At 46.2% G+C, this 24447-nt stretch overlaps 1 protein-coding gene and 1 pseudogene across 1 annotated transcript; both read right to left on the bottom strand.

The window, feature by feature from the left end:
- Positions 1-362: 362 nt before the first annotated feature.
- On the bottom strand, positions 363-16559 carry LOC124658849 (annotated as a pseudogene).
- A 2827-nt stretch (positions 16560-19386) lies between these two features.
- On the bottom strand, positions 19387-23802 carry LOC124666930 (LEAF RUST 10 DISEASE-RESISTANCE LOCUS RECEPTOR-LIKE PROTEIN KINASE-like 1.2). Its single transcript, XM_047204261.1, has 4 exons — positions 22994-23802; positions 21145-21180; positions 20722-20985; positions 19387-20457 (listed from the first exon to the last, which is right to left on the bottom strand). The coding sequence occupies exons 1-4, from the start codon at positions 23742-23744 to the stop codon at positions 19535-19537; spliced, it is 1974 nt and encodes a 657-aa protein (XP_047060217.1). The 5' UTR covers positions 23745-23802; the 3' UTR covers positions 19387-19534.
- Between the last annotated feature and the right edge of the window lie 645 nt (positions 23803-24447).

Here is a 24447-nt window from a genome sequence, read left to right as displayed (position 1 = left end):
TCCACCTTCACCAAGTTTATTCTTGAAAGAGCTAGTCATTTTCTTCAGCTCCGAGTAACTGTACCTTTTCGGAGCCAAAGGTCCATATCTTCTTATCATTTCTTCCATGCTTGATTTGTTCGCAGTCTGCTTTGGAAGGATGAATAGACTTAGCTTTTGCTTCTGGCTGTACATCCCCCAAACAAGACATGCAAAAATTAAGCTGATTGTAGCAGACAGAGAAGCTGCAAACAAAAGAATAATGAACAACAGTGAGAGGGCATATTGGTATATGTTTGATACTGCATAAGCTATTCCTTTTTGAATAAAGTCGACAAGAAAATTGAAACATCATTTCTGAGAAGAGACAACAATAGACATGCCTATCAAGATCAACTTGATGTTGTGCCTACCACCTGCAACGAAATTAGGATGGTGAGGTGACGTGTCTCAAATTACCAAATGAGAAACATGAAAATGAACCACACAAAAAATGATTAATAACATTTTCAGTATAGCTGGGATTTATTCTTATTCAATTATATGCATCTTGATGAATATTGATGCATGATAGGATTTTTATATGGTAAATCTACATTGTAAACACTAAATGATTCACAGTACCAGGATGATTTTGGTGCTTTTTTGTTTGTCGATTCATTTTTCATGTGATCTATGTTGTCTCGATTTCATGGGCTGAGAGCTGACTTTCAGAGGATTACTCTTTGTTAAGTTCTTGAACCAAGATGAGTAAGCACGTTTGTCCAATTTATACAAAAAAAATCTGGATACCTTTATATTAAAGTAACAATAACTGATTATAGCCATATATGGACTTGAGTGGCGATCAAGCTAAGAAAGTCAATTAGACCAATGAGAGATGGCTGCTTTAACCTAGGAGTCCTGGTTCTACCATAGTTGTTGAATGTATGTTGTCCTAGTAGTTGGAAACCTGGCTCAGGTATGTCAATTTTTGAGGTTCCATTTGCTTAGCTCCTTTTTTGGTTAGTGAGGTTAGTCGCATGAAGGTGTATTGTTGCACGGAAATGCTGTTACTCTGCTGCTCCATATCAAGGAGATGAAGACACAGTGCCATGCCCTTCTGAAAAGATAGTACATATATCTGTTGTTCTTGTAAACATCTTCTAAAGGAATTCAGCTGGAATAAACAGTAGTTCATTCATATAACATTTTATCTATTAAAAAATATCAATGTTTGGTTCCCACACTCATCTTTGGGGTACCTATATGTAACTGAATTTTGTAAAACTTATTTATGAAGTTCCTTTGTGTTTCATGTATATGTTAGCAAATATAACTATTTATGTAGTACGAGTTTGTAACTATACCTTCCCTTGAAAGCTGACCAGGTACCACCGGCCATGATAACAGAAAACCATCGCTGATCAATTGCTTGTAGTCACTTGCATTTATTCTCGTTGTTGATGACCCCAGTACTGGCACGAGGGTGGCTTTGCAGCCATCTACGAAGTACTCTGCGTAGTCATGAGAGCCACTGTAGGGCCCTTGTCCGAGACGAACAAACGAGTTGTTGCCACATTGCATTGGAATAAGTCCATGTTTCAGCTGCGGCACCACTGAGTCATCTGTGCAATCATAGAAGAATAGCAGATCTCTGTTGGCATGGCTGATATTGAATGGCAAAAAGCCGATCTTGAAGGATGTGTTGGTGATTGGAACTTGGCAGCGGTTGAAGTCCTCCATTTTGTTAATATCAGCGGTAAGGAAGGTATGGTTTTCATAGAAGATGTTGAGGATTCCAAACCCATCGTGGATGGTGCTCCTCAGGAAGGGGCTGTTTTTGTAGCAGTAAACCTGGTAGTCTATCAAACCACATGCCCTCTCCGTTCCTTGCTCTTGGACAAGCCAGAACGGATCCGAGATGGTCAGGTTGCCGCAGGTCTTGGGTGGGCAGCTTGCTGTTACTTGCGCCATGCTCGTTGTTCTTGAGTCTTGTAAAGAAGATGCTAAGATCCATAAGAACAGAAAGTTGTGGAACATCGCAAATAGCTGCAGTAAGGAGGAACAGACAAGATGTTGAAGGTAGGTTGTGTGGTTTTCTTGTGCTTTGATCTAGTTTGATACTGAGGTCCAGCACAGGTTACTATCTGGTTGACTCAGTCTAGACTGAGCAATTTAGTCATTGGGTGAGACTGGTCAGCTAATGGGAACGAAGGGTTGGAAAGGTCTTCATGTGGCCTGATACACGTACAAGTGCTTGAAACTACCTCCGTTCCTGGTCACATGCCCAGCGACAGTAGCTGCGGTTTCACTTGTCGGCCGTGTGAGACAAGTTGCAACCACGACCATGGACCGCTGTTCCAATAGATGGCAAAGCAAGTGCGTAGTTTTTTTGACCATGGCTAAGGCGGGCTTGAGCCAGCCTGAACAGTTTTATAAATCACTCAAAGGTATACAGGGGGTTCATTACAAGCATATTTTAGAGGACAGAGGAGCTGAACAGAAGTGTGGAGGTTCAGGGGGGATCATAACCATTACACCAAGAATGAATAAGTTGATGGTGGATTCTTTGAAACTGCGGTAGCGCGAGAGCAAAAAGTCGGTGAAGCTAGCATACGCTTGGGGGTCAAAGTCATGGTGGAAGAAAGCCCATACTTCCGTGGCCCGGGGGCACATGAGCATCAGATGGTTCGTGTCTTCATCCTGGGGCAGGAGAGGCATAGCAGATGTGCAAAGCTGATGGCGGGAAGACACTGTTTCCTAGCCAGCCACTGTTTCCTAGCCAGCCAGCAGAAGATCTTGCACTCTAAAGGGGTCGCTTTTCTCCAAACCTTAGTCGCTACATCATTGATCTCTAGGTGCCTGAAAGAGTTGACATAGAAACTTTTGTTTGAAAACTTTTTCGTTAGTGAGACGACAATCACGTAAATCTGGAACATCGCGGTGAGTGTCCATCAGGTTCGTCTCGGAGGACAGGACACAAAGGTTAGCCGCAGTGACAAATGTAAGGCGCGGCCCGAGCGAGTTGCGAAGGCCAGAGGAGAGGGCCGTGACAACGTTAATGTTAGGATGAGCAGAATTGGAGAGGAGGTTGGGAAACCGTTCCTGGAGTTGGAGTGGGGCAGAGCCAAAGATTCAAACCAGAAGATGATGGAGTTACCGCTGCGGACGAGGACTTAGGATGCAGAATGGAAGGATCAAATACCCACAACAATACTCTTCCATATGGGGGTATCAAGGTGGTCGTGGTCGCCCAAGTCTTCCGAGCCATCCTAGCCACACATACGACGAAACTAGGGAGCCGAGGAGTCAGAGTGGAGATTGGTAAGAAACTTGGCAAGATGGGCGGAGTAACTGCTCCTATCGATGATTCACAAAGGTATCACCCTTTTCTATTCATCCCCCAACGGTGTTCCCCAAACACTCAACTTGGACAGTGAATTTAATTATATATTATAAAGTTGAATGAAAAACTATTAAACTTGTTGTCGTTCTTCCCCTTGGTTTGTTGCGGCCGCGCCTGCCTCTCCGCCTAGTCTGCAAACATGTATACACGCCCTTGCTTCGCGCAGCTGCCCGTGCTCGACCGCTGCCGGTGAGGGCGGAGCTTCGTGCGGCGCTGGCCCATCAGCAATGCACGCCTGACTGAGCGACCCACGCTACTTCGTCGGCGGCGACCTCAACGAGGGTCTGAGCGTTGAGCTCGATGGTCCTCTATGGCTTCAGTCACCTCCTCCTTCGGTGCCCGCTTGCGGGAGATCTCGGTGACACGCTCCAGAATGACCGCGTTAGCCTCCTCGATGGCTCGGGTGGCGTAGCTCTGTTTCGATGGTTCTTTGACGCCTCATCCCAAAACACACGGAACCTACCAATCTCTAAGCAAATTAATTAAGGTTAAAACTCAACACTCAATACACGCTAGTTTCTAGACATGCATAGATTAGTTGATTAGTCAAATCAGTCATCGACACACCGAATACCTCTCTAGATGTGTAAGACTTTCAATGCAATGGTTGGTGTATGAGTTCGCAACAATCATTGGTTTCAGAGGTGTTAGTATGTCCAAAGAAGGTGAGAAAGATTCCAATAGTGAGAGAGATCTCCTGGCCTTCTAGTCATAACCTGACTCTCTCTCTCTCTCTCTCTCTCTCATTATTGGAATCCTTCTCACCTTTCTTGGACATACTAACACTATTGAAACCAATGACTGTTGGGAACTCCTATACATCGACCATTGCATCGAAAGTCTACAGATCTACAAAGGTATTTATTGTGTTGATGCATGATTTGACTAATCAAACAATTTATACATCTGTAAGAACTAGTGTGTATTGAGTATTGAGTGCTAACCTTAAGCAATCTAATTACAGATTTGTAGCTTCCACGATTTTTTGGGATGATTTGTCAAAGAACACCAGATTCATCAACCACCCAAACAATTCCTACCCAGTTGTTCTGTTCTGGACTTCTGGTTCGTATCACATACAATACTCTCAAATGGCTTTGATTTGCCTCGGCCATTCTCAGAGAAAAGATGTAACATTGGGAAATTCATATTTCTTTTACCCACTGGTGAGTCAGTAGAATATCATAATGGTAAATGCAGCAACAACTCGAATTTACAATTTTCCACTTCATGCTCCTTTGGGGCTGGTACATTGGTAACAGAGTAGGGAACACGGAGAATCTTATGAATAATCAGAACTTGTATGAGGCAACAAACTTGACGGGATTGATGGACATGAAAGGAACGGCTTCGGAGGCATCTCCAATTGGTTGATGTCCTTTTCCAACATATCGATCACCTTGCTCATCGAAGGACGGTGCCTAGGGTTAGTTTGTATGCACCATAGGCCAACTAAGGTCATCTTTCTCTTGGCCTCTTCAAGGTCAGATATGACTTCACAACTATATTGTCATAGATCCAGTTTGGAAAATACGCATCACTTGAGTTCTCGGTATTCTTTTTTTCTCTATTGGTCCTTCCTCCTACCATTTCTAGGAGCAGCATTCCATAGCTATAAACATCTGACTTCGTCGAAACGACACCAAAGCCTCTAGAGAATACTTCTGGAGCTATGAATCCAATGGTACCCCTTGCTTCGGCGATAGAGAGGATGCTATCCTTGAGGTAACACAATTTTGCTAAACCAAAATCTGCAATTTTGGGACAAAAGTCTTCATCGACAAGGATATTTTGAGGCTTGATATCAAAATGGATAATGCGAGTGCTACATCCTTGATGCAAATATTCCAATCCTCGTGCAATTCCAACAGCTATTTGCTGTAACTTTTCCCATCCAACAATCAGATCTGAACTCTCCGAGTAAATATACTTGTCCAATGAGCCATTGGCCATGTACTCATAAACAAGGGCTCGCTTAGGTCCTTCTAAACAAAAACCGAGTAGGCTGACAATGTTAACATGTGATGTCCTACAGATGCTTATTACCTCATTCAGAAACTCTTCTATATTGCCCTTGGAACCTTGTAGGAGCTTGACAGCAACAACACAACCATCTCGTAGGCTACCTCTGTATACTGTGCCATATCCACCTTCTCCAAGTTTGTTCTTGAAAGAGCTAGTCATTTTCTTAAGATCTGAGTACCTGTACCTTTTCGGAGCCAAAGGTCCATATCTTCTTAACATTTCTTCCATGCTTGATTTGTTATTTGTCTGCTTTGGAAAGATGAATAGACTTAGCTTTTGCTTCTGGCTGTACATCCCCCAAACAAGAAATGCAAAAATGATGCTGATTGTAACAGACAGAGTAGCTGCAAACAAAGAAAAATGAGAAGCATATTAGTAATTTTGATACCGCATAAGCTATCCGTTTTTGAAACATCATGTATTTTCTGAGAAGAGACAACAATAAACATACCTATCAAAATCAGTTTCTTGTTCTGTCTACCATCTGCAGTGAAATTATGATGGTAAGTGAATGAGTGTCAAATCACAAAACGAGAAACATGAAAAGAAAACATCAAAAAGAGAAACTGACTGTGTGGAACACTTAGAATTAAATGATTAATACCACGTTCAGTATTGCTGACGTTTTTTCTTATTCACTGAAGTTATGTAAATCCATAAATGTTGATTCATGACAAGATTTTTATATTCTGAATCTTGACTGTAAACATTCAATGATTCACAGTAGTACGATGATTTTCGTTCTATCTTGTTTGTCGATTCTTTGGCATATGATTTATGATGTAGTATTAATTAAGGGGCTAAGGGCGGCTTTCAGCTGGGTTACTGCTTGTTAAGTTATTGAACCAGGATCAGTAAGCATGTTCGTCCAATTAATACAAAAGCAATCTGGATACCTTTATTTTGTAATAACTATAACTGAATATAGTCCAGATGAGGACTGGAGTTGTGATCAAGCAAAGGAAGTCAATGATACTACTGAGTTGCCTGCTTTAACTTAGGATCCCCGGTTCTACCATAGTTGATGAACACCTATTGTCTTTTTCCATCGGAGCCTGGCATGGGTGTGTCAGTTTTGAGGTTCCATTTGTTTACCTCGTTTTTTTTTGGTTGGTGATGTTAGTCATCTGAAAATGTACTGTTGCGCTGAAAAGCTGTTACTCTGCTGTTTCATTTTAAGAAAATGGAGCAGTAGCCATGCCCTTTTCTTCCAAAAGAATAGTCCATATATGTGTTGATTCCAGAAAATGTTTTGCAGAAATTTGAAGTTCGTCCACCACATTTTATATAATACAAAAAGATTTGTTCCGCAAAACTGCTATCTCTCTGTACCTATATTTACCTGAACTTTGTTAAGCTTATTTATGAAGTTTCTTTGCATTGCGTGCATGTATATTGTGCAATATAACTTTACATACTAATAGCTGCTAAGCATACCTTCCGTTGAAAGCTGACCAGGATAACATTTGGCTGGTGATGTTAGTCACATGAAGATGTATTGTTGCACTGAAACAAAGTTACTCTGCTGTTTCATATAAAAAAAAATGGAGCAGTAGCCATGCCCTTTTCTTCCGAAAGAATACTCCATCTATGTGTTGATTCAGGTAATGTTTTGTAGAAATTCAACTAAAAAAATGACAAAGTTCATCCATAACATTTTATATAATAATTTTTTTTTGGTTCCACAAAACTGACATCCCTATGTACCTATATTTTACCTGAACTTTTAAAGCTTATCTATGAAGTTTCTTCGCATTGATGATTAATTGTTTGTAGTCACTTGCATTCATTGTCGTTGCTGATGCCCCCAGTACTGGAACGAGGGTGTGGTCTTGCAACCATCTATAAAGTACAATGCGTAGTTACGAGAAGCATTGTAGGGCACTTGACCGAGATGAACAAACGAGTTGTTTCCACCTTGCATTGGAACAAGTCCATGTTTCAGCTGCGGCACTACTGAGTTATCGTGGAATCATAGAATAGCAGATCCATGTTGGCATGACTGATACTGAATGGTAGAAAGCCATTTGAAGGATGTCTTGGTGATTGGAACTTGGCTGCGGTTGAGGTCCTCCATGTTGTTGATATCCTCGAGAGAACTTAGGCCTGTCCTGTCGATGACCTGCGATGTGCACTAGTTTCGTTTTTCCTGTTTGTAATATACCTGATATCTCCTAGGAGGATTGTAAGCAAAATAAAGCACTATCTTTCCAATGAACTAAAACACAAAGGTCCCTTTTGTTTTCTCGAAAAAAGAAGGTATGGTTCTTGTAGAAGATGTTGAGGATTCCAAACCCATCTTGGATAGTGCTCCTCTGGAAGGGTCTATTTTTGTAACAGTAAACCTTGTAATCTATCAAACCACATGCCCTCTCTGTTCCTTGCTCTTGGACAAGTTGGTCAGATTGCCACATGCACATTGTTTTTTTGTGCCATGCTCGTTCTTGAGAGTTGTAAAAGAGATACTAAGATCCATAGGAGCAGAAAGGTGTGGAACATGACAAAAAGAGATACTAAGATCCATAGGAGCAGAAAGGTGTGGAACATGACAAGTTGTTGCAGTAAGGAGTTAAGGACGAAGAAACAAGATGGTTACTAAGAAGGTTGGTTGTATGGTTGCTTTGGGTTGTACTCTAGTTTGATTCTGAGGGTCAAGACAGGTTGCTGTCTTGTTGACTCAGTCTAGACTGAGCAATTTAGTCATTCGATGAGACTGGTCAGGAATGTAGGGTTGGAAAGGTCTTCGTGTGGCCTGATAATGTTCATCCATCTACTGGGATGATATTTGAACACCTGAGCCACGCAGAAACTCTCTTGAAGCCACTCGAAAACTGTTCTGACACTGGAACTTGAAGTAGTACACATACAATTTCTAAGATGAACGGAAACGGTCCAGGCTCTGGCGGAATGAGTGGAAGGGCTTCCCCTCCGCCCAAGGCCACCGGCGGCAGGGTTCCTTCCCCGTCCACGGCCAACGGCGGACCGCTCCAGGGGCCCTCCGCGATTGGTTCACGATGAGAGGGCAGAAGAGGAGGCCCGGGAGCTCGTCGAGGACGTGGTGTGGCTAGGGCTGGAGGTCGAGCCGTTTGCCACACCGTTCGGGATGGAGCCGAAGCGGAAGGAGGCAGAGGTGGAAGCGGAGTTCTGGTCGAGGACCGTCTTCCCCATGGTGGAATCCCGATCGTGGCCGAGATCGCCGCCGGAGGTAAGTGTTCCGTTTTGCAGGTCGGAGCGCGCAAGGTCCGTTTCGCCGCCGCCGGGCGTGGCTGTCAAAGGTGCGCAGATGCGTGCTGCCTCTCCTAGGGGCATGCGTCTGGCGCGGAAGCAAGTGATCTTGCCGTGGAAGGGGTCGTTGTCGCGTCGTCGCGTCACGCCGGTGCCGGTGCTAGGCGAGTTCTACGAAAAGGCGATCATGCGGTCGTTCGGGAACTTGACCCCCGCTGCCGAGCGGCCTCCTTCGGCGGCAATGGAGGTGGATCGCCCTCGCCAACCATCTGCGGGCGCGATGTCGGTGGAGCCGCGGTTTCCATCGTGGCAGGCGGAGGCGGGGTCATGCGGATTTTTCGGACGTGCGGGCAGGCCGGATCGGTGGGCCAGTTTGGGAAAGTGTAAGGGTATATTGCCCCTATGTGTGGTTTTGGTAATTAATGACAACTCCTATGGACTAATGTTTTCATTGAGTTTATATGAAGGAATATTTCATAGGTACTACTTGTACTCCATGTGTTGGATTCAAGTATGGATGCTATGAAGATAAAGATATACCTTGTGTATTGGCATCAAGATCATCGATTTGAAGATATATATGTGATATGATCAAAAACTAGAAATGAAGATGGAGTTCTTATGTGGAACTCAATATTAGCCATGCTCTATCCTATGTGATAAGCAATGAATGACCAAGATCTTGAGAGCTTGATTCCAAGTGAAGAATTCTTTATACACCTCAAGATAGTATGATAGAGTATGGGAAGATACAAGATGAAGTCGGGCAAGTTCAAGATGAGCATCCTAAGTGGATCACATGCTTGAAGCTTGCCGTCCATTTGGTGATATTGGACATGTGAAGATATGCATCAATGGAGCCTTCCCATCATAGTGTATGGGGGAGCATTTGCGGGTCTTCACGAAGTAACGATGATCAAGTAAGGCATTCCGGCTAGTGTAGAGCTTGAAGAGTTATCATTAAGATCAAGCGGGATGCGCAAGGCAAAGGTATGACCTTGATAGGTTTTCCTTTTACCGGTCTCAAGGTGGTTGATGGGAGACCGGATTATAGGATAGATAGCCGCACTATTAAGAGGGGCTTTCGGTTGGGTAACTTGATCACATCGTCTTAGGGAGCTCAATCCTTTGCATACTTTGCATATCCCTATTGCTTCTTGGTGTTTCTCTGTGTGAGGTTCTTGAGCTTGTTGCTAGCTTTACAACAAGCCCAAGTTTATCGAAAACGGAATCCGCATGCATCTTCTATTGCGTTTTCGAGGTTGGGTGATTTTACCGATTATTCATGATAAAAGGTTTTATATTCATGATAAAATCCCCTCCTACATATTCTTGTGTTTGCACTTTCTATTGGATAGCATTTGTTGTTATCTTCCAAACAAAATTGGTTTCACTCGAATCGGAGTTCGGGAGCATTCGTTATTAAAGAAAAAAAAAAGGGAAAAAGAATAAAAAGAAAAAGTAAAAAAGGGGCCAGCCGACCGGCCGGCCAGACCGGACCAGCCATCGGCTCACCCGGTCCGCGCCGGGGTTGGCACTGGTGCCTTCCGGGCCGGGTCCAGTGGCCTCTGGCCCATGACCGGCCGCAGGCCCGGTCCACGACCGGCCTGCCCGGCGCGCCCCTCGGCTCGACTGAACTCCTCGCTGGGCCGCCTTTCCCCCGCGCGGCCCACAACGCGGCCTGCTGCCCGCGACGCCCCCGCGCGCCCTTGGCTATCTCCCGCACAGCGCGTGCGCCGCTCCGCCCGGCTGCTGGGCCGGCCCAACCGGACGGGCCACCGGCCTCCTCAGCTCCATTTCAGGTCGGCTGGCCTGGCAACCGGCTGGGCCGAATTTCTGCCCGTTTTTCCTATAGTTTTTTCTGTCTTTCCCCCAACGGTTTTATTTGCTCTTGGGCTATAAATAGCCCTTCTTCCACCTTGGGCTTACTTAGTTCTTCTATTCTCTCTCCTCCTTTGTTGCCTTTGAAGAACTTGCTCTCTCTCTCTTGTCTCCCCCCATGATTCTTGCTCATTCTTGAGGGATTTAAGAGAGGAGATCTAGATCTACACTTCCACCAATCCATTTCTCCTCTAAGTGAGGGGAACTCTTGGGATCTAGATCTTGGAGTCTTTTGTTGACTTTCCCCATTGTTCTTCCTCTCCAATCCCATCCTAGCATTTGTTGTTTGGGTGGGATTTGAGTGCGAAGGACTTGAACACCTCTAGTGTTCTTGCTTTGCATAATTGCATAGTGTTGAGCTCTCCACCACGATTAGTTCGAGTGAGAGACCGTGAGCTTGTTACTCTTGGAGGGAGACCTGCTAGTTGGCTTGGCGGTTGGTGCTCCGGTGATCTCTTCAAGAAGATTGTGAAGAGGCCCGGGCTTCTCCTTCGTGGAGCTTGTGAAGTGGTTGTGGAGCTTGCCATCTCCGGAGCGGAGGAAAAGCTAACCATATGGAAAGGGCCAATATCCTTCGTGGGTGTGGTTCGGAGAATAGGGTGAGCCTTCGTGGCGCGGGGAATCCTTCGTGGACCTCCACTCCTCCAAACGTGACGTACCTTCTTGCAAAGGAAGGGAACACGGGAATACATCCTCGTCTCCGCGTGCCTCGGTTATTTCTATACCCGAGCTCTCTTTCCTTGTGATAGCCATCGTGCTTGAAGTACATATATCTTGCTATCACTTGTGCTACATATATCTTGTGCCTATCTTGCTTAGCTCTAGTTGTTATTGTTACACTTAGTTGAGCTTAGCATATTTAGGATTTGTGCTTGTAAACTAAACAATAGTTTAATTCCGCATTCTTACAAGACAAATCCGTAAGAGTTTTTAATTGCCTATTCACCCCCGCTCTAGGCGACATCTCGATCTTTCAGAAAGGCAATTATGGCCTTCGAAAAACGCCACCTTACATCCGATCACGAGTCCATGATCAACGATCGTTCCAAGTCCCATGCCGCCATTGCCATTGCTCCGCCTCCGTACGTCGAGCCGAACGTCGCCTTCTCGCCATCGTCTTCGGCCGCCACAACCACAGAGTCGCGCCTCTCCTTCGCCGTTGTGGTCCGCGCCGCCCTGCACCGACACCTCCATCCATGGCGGGTGTCCCGCCACGGCCGCCTCCGGCCACATCCGCCCCGGCTGGTTCTGCGACAGTCGCTCCTCGTCCAAGGTTTCCAAGGTTTCCAAGGTTGGCCGTAGAGGGCTCTTATGCCGCCGATGCAGCCGCAAGGCTTCCAACCACCGGTGCAATTTCGGCCGCCACAGCAGCAACAATACCCAGTTTCGACCGCTGGGGGGACCCATGCAGCACCAAGAAGGGCATGGGCAGTTCTATAATTATCTAGTATAGCCGGCTACTTCAGCTCCTCATAATCAACAACAATGTCCCGTAGCGGCGTCGAAGAAGAGGAAGAAGAAGACACCGGCTGCACCTGCTCAGCCGGTAGGGGATGGTGTTGCCGCGGCGCAGCCGATGGTGCCGTAGCCAACCGATGGTGCCTCTGTTTGGGTCGGTGGATCCTCCGCCACCGGTCTCAGTGGCCCCTGTTGTGGGGTTCAGGCCGCTAAGGCGAGGAAGTGGGGTCGCTGTTGGAAGTCTCACGCCACAAAGGATTGTAAGGTGGTTCATTAATGCCTGGTTTGTGATAATGCAACTCATCCCACAGTGCGGTGCCCTATTTTGAAGCTCCCTAAACCTGTTGGCTATCTTGTGGGGTGCGGCAATGATGCGACGCTTAACTTGCACCTACCCGACTCTGTTCACATGTCACACCTGTTACCCTCGGGAGCACCGACTGCGTTGGTCAAGTATATGGAGAGATGGTACCTCCTTCAGCGTTTAGAGTTTGGTGGCACGCATGTGTCCTGGTCACGCTAATTGGAAGTGGGAAGCGATTGCGCATGGGGCGAACTCATATCTTGTTGCTATTCCTTCTGCCGACGACTTGGCGAGGATTGACGGTATGCAGATGGGGGTCCCGAATGCAAAATAGCAAGTGGCGGTTTCTTCTTGGAGAAGAGAGGATGTCACCCTGCTTTTCGTGATGGAGCCAGCTTGGATTCAAGTTGATGGTGTCCCGCATACAGTTCGGCATTTTCATGGTTTATGGGCAGTTGGTTCTCTTATTGGCTCTACTCTGGATGTGGGCCTTGTTTCCCTCAGAAGTCAAGGCGTTGTTCGTATTCTGATTGCTATGCGCGACCTTTCGACTCTCCAGAAGGATATGGATAAAGACAATGTCCCTTGCCTAGAGGTAGTTGCCTCGCTTAAGCTCAATGGATATAGGTTGAGATTCCGAAGGCAACCATCGTAGTATATTCCAGATCCTGGGTTTCGACCATTCTTCTAGAAGGAAGAAGGTGATGAGGACAGTCCAGATGGGTTTGGAGACGATATGGCCCATGAGCAGGCGCCGGGGGCTCCGTAGGAAGGGGCCATGGACGTTGATACCGCGCCATAGGCTACTGGGGGCACGAGTGCCGCGGCGGCTCCGGTCTTGCAGAGGGCGGTGACACCATATAATCACTCGCCATCCACTCCGAGGGGAAAGGAAATCGTTGCGAGGGTGCGAGTTACGTCCCCTTCGTTGATAGCTCCGTTACCATCGGTGGAGGGTGCCTGTCCAACTTCACCGTCTCGAGTGTGAAGCTTCATGCAGGGGCGTACGCGACCTACTACGTCCTTTACTTCGCCTTCCTCGCCACCCATATCACCATCGTCTGGAAGTTTGGCTGCGTCCGCAGCGATGACTTTGTCTATGCCGACCTCGGCGCTGAGCTCGTCGGCGCAGGCGGAGGTGCACTTCTCTGGGGTGGTCCTATCCGCGGCTTGGCAGGAGGCCGGCGAGGCTGCTGCGGCTACTGCAGCGATGCATGCGGAGGAGTCTTTTACGGCTGTCGACGCTATTGCCGCGACGCGAGCGAGGGTAGCAGCTGCTGCAGTTGATGCTGCACGGGAGGCGGGAGCTGTAGCAGGGAGACGCGCTTGCAGCTGCAGCGACGCGGGAGGGGCCGGCCCAGACCCAAGGTCGGGCTACGGCCACCTTCGGCGGAGGCTACAACAGACCCGCCACGAGCTCCGGTGGGAGCGGTCGGTACTTTCGTGATGGCAGGGGCTTCTACATCGACTACGCCATCATCCCTGTCATCTACGGGGACACAGCAACTTGCGTTTTCAGACCAGACCGTTTTCAGACCGACGTTCTGGGAGGATACATGGCTAGGGAATAGGCCTCTCTGTGAACAATATCTAATGTTATACAACATTGTTCGTCGCAAAAGGGATACCATTGCATTAGTAATGTCAACCTCACCTCCGAATGTGATGTTAAGACGAGATTTAATCGGTCCGAGACTTCTTGCATAGAACGCCTTACTGTTGCGTTTGGAACCCATACAGTTGGAAGGGCAAGATGAATTTCGTTGGAACTTACAAATCCAATGGAAAATTCTCTGTAAGTTCTTTGTACAATGCAATTATCCAATCGGAAATACCAGTTGATAAAAACAAGAAGATTTGGAAGATGAAGATACCACTCAAAATTAAGATTTTTGGCTGGTATTTACGTCGAGGAGTAATCCTCCTAACCAAAGATAATCTTGTGAAATGTAATTGGCATGGGAGTACACAGCGTATTTTTTGTCAACAAGATGAGACGATTAAATACTTGTTCTTCCAATGTCGCTTTGTCAGATCTATATGGTTATGCATCCAAGTAGCTTCGGATCTATATCCCCCGACTAGTGTGGTCAACATCTTCGATAATTGGCTTCACGGGATTGAGCGAAAATTTAGAACGTTTATTAGGGTGGAGGCACTTGCCATTATATGGTCGCTATGGCTATGTAGAAATGACAAACTTTTTAATGATAAGAATTGTTCTCTCTTGCAGGTTATCTACAGATGTACTGCTACTCTCCGTCCGTGGTCTGCGCTGCAGAAGGTGGAGAACCACGACCTGTTTACGGAGGTATGTACATGATTGGAGGACACGACGAGAGATACTTTTTCCCTACATGGGTGGTAGCATAATCTACGAATTGGGCCTCCGACTTCACCTTAGGCGTTTTACATTTGCTCTAATTTGCCTTTTTTAGCACTCCAGAATTTCGAGACTCTTTGAACAGCTGTGTGCATCTTAGCTATGCAGAGGTCGGGTCTATATGAGTAATAAAACGCCCATTATAAAAAAAAATATAATTTCTCAAACTAGCTCTTTTCCCGCTCATGTGTCCAGCAATACAAGCATCTGTTTACTTTAAACTGTTGGCGTGTGACACAAGTTGTAGCCATATGTTCGCCACTTCAATTTTCAGTGAGCTATTTCCTTTTCATGTTTCTTTTGGATTGTTACCATAATACTCTGACAAGGCGCTAATGATAATATTTTTATTTTACAGAATTTTTTTTGAGTAAAAACGCAAAGCTTGTCTCTCGGTATATTGAAAAGATGGCGAAGGTTCATAGAAAGCCCCACGAAGGTCAGAAACAGCGTAAACAATGAGGTGCGGCCGGTTGTGATCGCTGATGGTGGACTTCGATTGACTGAGTTTGCTCTATGGCGACTGAGCAACACATGGCGGCTGCAGGACCATGAAACAGCTTCTTGCTCTGGAACAGCATTGTAATGGAAGTTTGGAAACTCGAGTGGGTGAGAATTTGCTGTGGTCGGAGTAAATGGGAATTGCATGTAGGTACCTTGCTGTTCTAAGTGGAGTATTCTCACTCACATATTAGTCAGTTTCAAAGGACAAAATTTGGTGCCCGCCAATGGTCAATTGGTCACTACTCACTAGTGTGTCTTGTTGCTGCATTTGCCAGTGCTTTCTAAATACTTGATTGGTATGGATGAAGAAATGTATCCAGTTTGTCGCTAGGCCATTTCAATGCTTTTATAATAAACATATATTTAGGACAGATAATTGTACTTGCATGCGGGGGACAGTGAGGAAAAAATAAATACCCCAGTGCATGTAGGTTGTTTCTTTCCACATCAGCACATATGTAATTTTGTTTGTAGATTTTCTTATATGTGCACTACTCGTTTTGGGTCTGTTACATGTTTTCAAGTTTTCAGCTAGGTTTCTAAATTTGAGTTTTACAGGTGCAAGAGTTTGGAGGCTTACCAGAGCACGTTGACCCATTTTTTCTGTTACTGGGGCAGAGGCACGCGAACGCCGCAAACTCATTGATGTACCTGCACTGGCCGCCGCTTGCGATGCAAGCAGAGCAGTCCCCGACACTAGTGGCTGACCACTCCAGGATAAACCCACTCTTGAGGAGTCGACTGTAGTTTGCTGCTGTCATGGTCTCCGCTTCGGACCTGAGCACCGGCAAATATGCGAACGTGCAGCTCCCAGCCAGTATTGCCGGTGGCCTGTCCCGGTCGTAGCTCCCCGCAAGGTAAGCCAAGATGGATCTACCGCAGCCAGCGGTGATGTTCATGTACCCTTGCCCGCGTGGTTCCGTCCCGTTGCAGTTGTAGAGGAAGCACATGGCCCGGTTGCTGGGGCTGATCTTGAATGGGCTGAGGGATAGGCTGGAAGACATGTTGAAGTCTGTGCGGCACACACCATCGTTGCCCACTGCGACCCTGCCATGGGACGCAATGAAGCTGCTGGCGGCGTAGTCGATGCTGAGGACGCGGATGGCTGAGCCCCTCAAGGAAGCTGTGCTGCTGGTGCCGTTGCCAGTACACAAGAGCTCGAAGGCTGGCTGGCCGCAAGACACCTCAGGCGGGGGTTGGCTGGGCGTGCCGAGCCAGAATGGGTACTTCACTGTGAGGTTCCCGCATGCTACCGTCTTGCAGTCCGCACGTGTGCGCTGGATGAGGAACAGCAAGAGCAAGATGGCAAGCAATGAGTTCGGATACATACCAATTATCTGATTTGAGGAGACAGATTTGGTAACTGGAAAGGATTTCTCAAGTGACTGGAGGAAGATGAGGGAGGAGATATGAGTGGCCTCAGGCAGTGAGTTTGACTAGTTCTATCAACGCTATAACTTTTCCCACATCCACTACAGAGAGTCCACATCCAAATGTCCTGATCCATATTAAGTTTGTGTTGTTGCCATAGAAGATGTTGATGATCTGGACCCCTTGTGCCAGGGCCCGTAGTATTGAATTCTTTGATTAAGTGTGGCATTGCTCGCTCCAGCAGGTGCGTGGAGCTGGGGCCGGCATGTTTGGCCACTGGTTTGCTGTCTTATCTTGTGAGTTCAACAGGTATGTGAATTCGAAGCCAAGGAAATTGACTGGTTGAAGAATGAATTTTCGAAAGAAAATCAATACAGTTGTTCAGCAGAACCAAGGGATAAGTTTTGACAAATGAAGCATGGGTGATGTGATGTGATTGCAGACAGCGGACTAAAGATTGGCTGAGTATGCCTCACAGACCATAGCACCATGGTATGTTCCTGTCCTATATTTCCCTCAGTTTCCAGAGCCATCTTCAAGTGTCTTCACAAGATATATAAATTGTTATAGAAGTGCAAATCTTGGAAATGAGCTCCGTAGAAATGGAGAACTGTTGGTAAGTTAAATGACCTCGAAGTCTCGGGAATCTCACGATCTTTCATCCTCAGAGTGAGCCTGAATGGGTCGTAGATGCTGAGGTTGCTGCAACACATGACCGGGCAGACTTCCTCTTTCTCCTCAGCCGCCTCGACGGCAAGCATCAGTATGGCACCAGGGCAAATGTGAAAATCAAGAACCAGCAGTGTAGGATTTGAAATTGGTTGCTGTGGTGATCATGGAGAAGTGACAGAGAATACTGCGCCTAGTTGGCACAGTGCTAGGCTATGCTCGTGTACATGTCCTGTTCAAACTTTTCAAGTGTGTTCAGCAGAACCCAGTAACCATGTAATGGGGTAACCATGGTAATCATGTTCTCCATGTGACAGAAATTCAAGGGTCAGTATAAAGCTGTTTCCATATTTTTTGCGGGGGTTGTTGCCATAGAACTTCAACATGGAACTAATGTTAACATTTTCGTTTTACAGAACTAAATAGCAATGTCTTTGATCTTGGCATTGACGGCCATGGACCAGGTATGCAATAGTCGGCATAGCAAGTAATGTATCCATGATGCACACAAAGGTATCACATCCCAAGAGAATAAGTTAAGGGATCAGTACATTAGTGCCTCTTTTCTATTCTTCATCACCCGAACAAAAAGTCAGCCTGCCGTGACATATCAATGCTAACTTGCAAACTAGATGCTAGTTAAACAAAAGGCCTAAAGCCAGGATTTATAGATAAAGCCCCAATGGCAATGCGAACCAATATTTAGAATATATAACCCAACTCAACACCACAGCACACCACATAAGCTGGTACCATACAAACACACCCACAACAGTCTGCTCCTGTGAGCCAAGTACACCAAGATAAGAGCTACTAAAGGAACCCTAAGAAGTAGCCCGACGCCCTCAAGTCCTCGTCCTCGCGTAGAGTCTCCTAACCTTGTCCAGCGCCACGTCCAGCAGGTCTCTGTCCCTCTGACCCTCCAGCTCTGCATGCATGCAGATAGACATTTTGAAAATTACGTCAGCCAGGTTGGCGATCATAGTGCCCCCAATAGCTAGTTTATTCCTAATATTCCAAAGAGTCCAACACTGGACTGCAAAGATAAACCAAGCTACTCTCTTAAGGAACCCCGAAAGACCATGGACAATGGCTATGATTCCCGGCCCTTGTCGGGTTCCAGTCATTGGACAAGAGTTTCCTAACTCCCGCCCACATGAACTTAGCTAAAGGGAAGGTAAAGAAGATGTGCTCGCAGTCCTCCTCCTTCCCTCAAAGAGTACACTTCCCATCACCCGGGCCATTCCTCTTGACAAGTTTATCACCCGCCAGCAGCCGACCCCTGATGAGCTGCCAGAGGAAGACCTTGGATTTTTGGAGGGACACCCGCAGACCACACCTCATTGAAGTGAGTCACCCCCCCTCCCCTCCGAAAAAGTTTGGAATAGCTACCCGAAGTCTCTAGCGCCCAACACACCTCGTCCGGTCCCTCTGACAGATGGTTGTGTTACATGCTTAATATTATGACAAGAACAACACATGTGCTTGGACTAAATGTGTGTTAAGATGTTCAGCGGTCATCATCTAGGAGAATTATTTTCCGCCTTGCATTTGACTCTGAACTTTTTTTAGATCCTTTGACTCTGAACTTGACAGCAGGATAGAGTGGAACCGTTTATGTTCAACTATAACCATTATTTCGATAGTGTGAGATGGCATTTGACAGTCAAAGGGGATGTCGACATCATGCATATAGACACACCTTGTCTTTCTCTCAGCAGCCTACTTGACTTATCTGTTGGCATTACTATTTTTTATGTTGCGAAAAATATATGTTTGGATTTCTTGTATTAACTTTAGGTTCCATCATATGTTAATCAAAAGCAAATCAATATAATTATCCGAAGTAACCCGTGTCTCAACACATAATTTCAACTTACTTTATTAGAATTATAGTAGAAAAATTAACAACATAACAAGCATTCTAAATATCGTTATACCTTTACAATCTCTACCACTGAAAATATTCAACAACCATAAATTATCAAAAAAAATACGTTTTTAGACACTACACTGTTTCAGCAAAAATATGTCGTTGTTTCAGAAATAAAAAAATTGGCTGATATTATTGGGTCACATGTCTGTGCAGCTGACCCAACCCGCGGTAGATTGTACCGGTGTCCCCAAAACGTTTGTCCAACTCGCAGTTGCCAACCGTTATAGGGGACACCGGTGGAGATGCCGTTAGACTTGGAAAACTTTACTTTGGACAATATAATTCTTCGAATGTGCCAGCAACTTCATACCAATTTTAATTTTTGTGGCTGCTAAGTACATATGTAGTTCCCAGTAAATTAGATGCATAGATCAACATACGTCCAATAATTAACTTGGTGAACAGCTAGTGTCAGGTGCTGTGATTAAAGGTCGTGGCTGGACTGATCCACTGGTGCATGACGGAGTCAGGCGAGGCGTCCCTGCTCTTCTTCAGCAACACTATGTCATCCCTATTGGCGCAGCCTTCCTTCTCCATCATCCTCTGGTGCGCCTCTCTGAGCACGTCCAACACCTCACTGATGCACGGCCGCACGTCCTGCTCCGGCTGCAGGCACCGGAATGCTACCTCGGCCACGAGGTCCACCGTCTTCATCGTCTCGCTCGCCGACCCGTACCCGAGCCGTGGGTCCACCAGCCGGTCTATCTCGCAGCACTGTATCATGCGCACGGCCATGCTGGCCAGGTTCACGTCGGCGCCGGCCCTGGTCATGTCCACCGCCGGCTTGGAGGAGATGAGTTCCACGAGCACCACGCCGAAACTGTACACGTCGCTCTTGTCGGTGAGCTGGTACCTGTGGTGGTACGCTGGGTCGACGTATCCCGGCGTGCCCTGCGGCGCCGTCGAGACGTGGGTGGCATCGGCAGCGAACAGCCGGGACAGCCCGAAGTCAGCCAGCTTCACATGGAACTCTTCGTCGAGGAGGATGTTGCTGGTCTTGACATCACGGTGCAGGACCTGGCGCGCATGAAGATAGGCCAGCGCACCAGCCACCTCGACGGCGATATTGAGGCGGGTTGGCCATGCGAGGAGGGGCGCCTCACCGCCGCAGTGGAGATGGTCAGCGAGGGTGCCATTAGGGACGAACTCATAGGCGAGGAGGAGGTCGCGGCAGCAGCTGCCCTGGGAGGAGGAGTTGCAGCCATAGAACGCGACCAGGTTGGGGTGGCGCAGCCGCGAGAGGATATCCACCTCGTTTTCGAACTGCTCCACACTCTTGTAACTGTTCTTGTACAGGCGCTTTACCGCCACCACGCTGCCGTCCCGGAGAATCCCTGCCAAAACACACAGCGTTATGACATTATTGTTACTATTATTATCTTCCTCTGGACAATGATGAACCGTTTGATGTTGGTTGTATGGGCTAGGTGGATGGCTGCATTTTAAACGCTTTCAAGATGCATAGCCGTCACTTTGATCGCTCCTTAAGATGTAATACTCGATACTTTTATGACTATGCAATAAAAATAAGGTTGTGTTTATCGTTCCGATGCAGGTTGGGGCTTTCGAAAATATATATGTAGCAAGTGACTATTTACCTTTGTAGACTGTCCCAAAACCACCGGACCCAAGCACACGTGTGTTGCTAAAGCCGTCAGTGGCCTTGTCAAGCTCCTCGTAGGTGAAGATATGGGTAAGCAGTGAACCTGCGAGGGTGAACTCCTTCTTGGGTGATGCTAGCGGCGAGCCTCCATCGATGGTGAGACCATCAAGTGAAGTAGATCGCTTTCTCTTCCTTCGGACATTGTGGACCATGCAGACAATGCTCAGTACAACGAGACTAAGCAGAGCCGTTGCGATTCCTATTTATGAAAGTGGTTCAATATATGCCGAGAAGTGATTAGAGCAAATTATGATTGTTGCCAGTTGATGTGGCACATCTTACACAATACTTAAATATGGTTAACTAGCTGAGTACGAAGAACCAAACTATTTTGTTATGGTAGTAAAACCTTCATTACCTGTCCCAATGATCTTGAGCTTAAAATTTCCTCTATCTGCATGTGAAAATTTCAAATGGAACATGATCAGGATTCGAGAGCTTATATTAAAATTTTCACGATCTTCTTATTCTTCAATCAAGGAAATATTTTTACTCATTTCTTCTGCACAAAGTAAGGATGTAGACATCCAGAACTATCCCTTAGCATATGATGTGATACAAAGGAAGATAAAAACAATGAACAGTTCAAAGGCCAAATCTGTATTAAGGGTATGTCTGGTTCGTTCCGTTGCATGCCCTACCAATTGCTGCCAACAATTGGCTAGCTAAAAAAATGGCTAACGATTTCTTGGCCGTTTGTTTGCCAAACTTTTGCAAAGTAGTGTGGGGATTGTGAAGTAGGTGAGCAACTTTACATTGCGAACCAAACTTTTGGTTACTAACCAAATATGAGTCAATATGTCATAGCCTCATAGGTCCAAATATTCCAGAACTACCCCTTAACATATGCATGAAAAGTTAAAAATATGCCAACCCACCTATGGAAAAACCATCACAATAAACACCAAACCCCAATACTAAATAGAGAATGATAGTTCTTGACAGATGGTTGTGTTACATGCTTAATATTATGACAAGAACAAAACATGTGCTTGGACTAAATGTGTGTTAAGATGTTCAGCGGTCATCATCTAGGAGAATTATTTTCCGCCTTGCATTTGACTCCTAACTTCTTTTTTTAGATCATTTAACTCAACTTGACAGCAGGATAGAGTGGAACCGTTTATGTTCAACTATAACCATTATTTCGATAGTGTGAGATGGCATTTGACAGTCAAAGGGGAAGTTGACATCATGCATATAGACAAACCTTGTCTTTCTCTCTGCAGCCTACTTGACTTATCTGTTTGCATTACTATTTTTTATGTTGCGAAAACTGTAAGTTTGGATTTCTTGTATTAACTTTAGGTTCCATCATATGTTAATCAAAAGCAGATCAATATAATTATCCGAAGTAACCCGTGTCTCAACACATAATTTCAACTTACTTTATTAGAATTATAGTAGAAAAATTAACAACATAACAAGCATCCTAAATATCATTATACCTTTACAATCTCTACCAATGAAAATATTCAACAACCATAACTTATCAAAAAAAAATTACGTTTTTAGACACTACACTGTTTGAATACCTTAGTTTATACAAAATTTGGCTAGATCATATCAAAAAATATAAAATAACTAAATTATGTCTCATGATTAAACCATGTGCTAGTTACATGAATTTAGGTAAATGTATCGACCACATTTATCTATTTATACATCAGTACCGTACTTTTTAATAATGTTCTGACAAATGCTTTTAGCGGGCAAAGTATTTACACTATTCCCTGTATTAAAAGTGTCAGGTATTAAAAAACACATAATTTATCCAAAATGTGGAGGGACTCCGATAGTTATAGATGGATAGCCTATGCTCGAAGGCAGCATGGGACATTACATGTTAGGAGGACCACGCATACGTTGGACTATCTCGACAGAAGGTTGAATGGTCGCATAAGAGAACGATATGTGCAAGCCAATTGATGCCCACTTGATAAGGATAGCATGACTGGTTGCCATCCCTTAGACCACAGATTTGTACTGCATACCGAGGTTAGCTCTAGGAACCACAGACATAGACCAATTCTCTGTGACCAAACTAGTTCAAAATGCAAGACCCAAATTAACACTTTGACCACCATTTCCATTTCTCAGACAAAAGAAGTGACATGCATGGTGGAATGGAAAATGACAAATGTGTTACTACTGATTGTCAGAACAATCTATGCAAGGTAACAGAGAGAAAACGCTGCGTGTTATACCTGGATGAGTAGTTGAGTTGGATTGGGCAAAACTGGGGCAGAGCTTCCCGTCGGGGCAGACGCACATGAAGGAGAGTAGTCGATTCAACCTGCACTCCCCGCTCACCCGTCTGCAGCCATCGCAGTCTCCTAGCTGCGGCGGCAGGTCCAGGAGGAACCCGTCGGCCATCAGCAGCTCATAGTACAGCAGATTAACCGGCTCCATTCCGCCACGCACTGGAACGCTCACCGAGCTGCAGTTCGCCGGGATACCCCGCGGCAGCGTGTCCCCTTCGCCCCAAGAACCGGAAATGTAAGCTCCTACCGTGCGGTTGCCACACAGCCGCGGCAGCAGCGGCAGCCGGAACTCGGGCGGCACCTGGCAGTCGTAGAAGAACACGAGGCGATTGTTGGCCGCGCTGATCGTGAACGGGAAGAGGGCGAGGCTGCCTGACACGTTGAAGTCGGGGACGGGGCAGCCGCCGTTGCCGGCGATGGCGGCCACCATGGTGTTGCTTGCGTAGGATATGTCGGCGACGTGGAAGAGGCGCTCCCTGAACGTCCTGCTCAGGTACGCCTGGCCACGACCGGCGTCGCAGGTGAGGTCGAAGACCGGGTAACCGCAGTAGAGCGGCTGCGCGCCGGCGAGGGAGAAGGGGAACCTGATGGTCAGGTCGCCGCATGACTCCTCCGTGCAGCTCGTGTTGCCGCTGCCGCTGGCTGAGCGCAGAACGGAGGCGAGCTGGAGGAGAAGCAGCCAAAGCATGGGCATCGTGTGGAAGGAGGAAAGAGATGGATGTCGTTTGCATCTGCGCGCGCTCGTGCGTAGACTCGACCGTGGACTGGTCACTTGTGTGGGAAGCCTTTGAATGGCATCGTTTCTGGGTTTGGTAACGCCCGCAAGTCTCCATCGAATCTTCGTGGCAGCAACGGCGTTACCTGCAGTCGTTTTCCCGCAACATGTTGCCCATTTGCAGACTGGAAAATCCTATATATCGCCCAATGCCGGTTTAGCCAAAGGTTTTTTTTTTGTTTCTTTTCCAGTTTTTTGGGGTGTTTTCCAAAATTTAAAATATGGGAGTTGCTAGATAGCGTCGTGCTCAGTCAAGTCTTACATCATTTGATTTGCATCGTGATTCGAGTTAGTCATGAATTGCAACATGACTTGCAACAGAGATTCAATAATATTATCTGACTGAGAACGAGTCGACTGAGAAATAGTTACATCCTTAAAATATCGCGCTATCGAAAGGATAAACACCGAACTTCATTGTGTTAGAAAAAGGAGGAATTCGTACAAACTTGTCAAATCATGGCCACGCGGCAGCGGTAGCCGGAAAATAAAAACAAAACAAGAAAGACACATCTGACTATGGCAAGGTCACAGTCCTGAAAGCTACCTAGCTATCTGAAGCAAAAGCACTTTCACTGAAGGCTCCCTAGCAAACTGAACAAACCAAAGTTTCAGGTAGCTT

Source organism: Lolium rigidum, chromosome 6 (genome assembly GCF_022539505.1).
Source record: "Lolium rigidum isolate FL_2022 chromosome 6, APGP_CSIRO_Lrig_0.1, whole genome shotgun sequence".
Taxonomy (NCBI): domain Eukaryota; kingdom Viridiplantae; phylum Streptophyta; class Magnoliopsida; order Poales; family Poaceae; genus Lolium; species Lolium rigidum.
Note: the sequence above shows the minus strand (reverse complement) of the source record. Positions and strands in the feature narration are given on the sequence as shown.

Bases quoted from the DNA above. Each gene is read 5' to 3' on its own strand.
- LOC124666930 (XM_047204261.1), bottom strand. From the start codon at position 23,744: ATGCCCATGCTTTGGCTGCTTCTCCTCCAGCTCGCCTCCGTTCTGCGC. The intron at 20,986-21,144 runs GTAATGAAGGTT...TTTCATAAATAG, and splicing joins GCTCAAGATCATTGGGACAG to GAATCGCAACGGCTCTGCTT. The intron at 20,458-20,721 runs GTAAATAGTCAC...GTGTTTTGGCAG, and splicing joins TTTTGGGACAGTCTACAAAG to GGATTCTCCGGGACGGCAGC.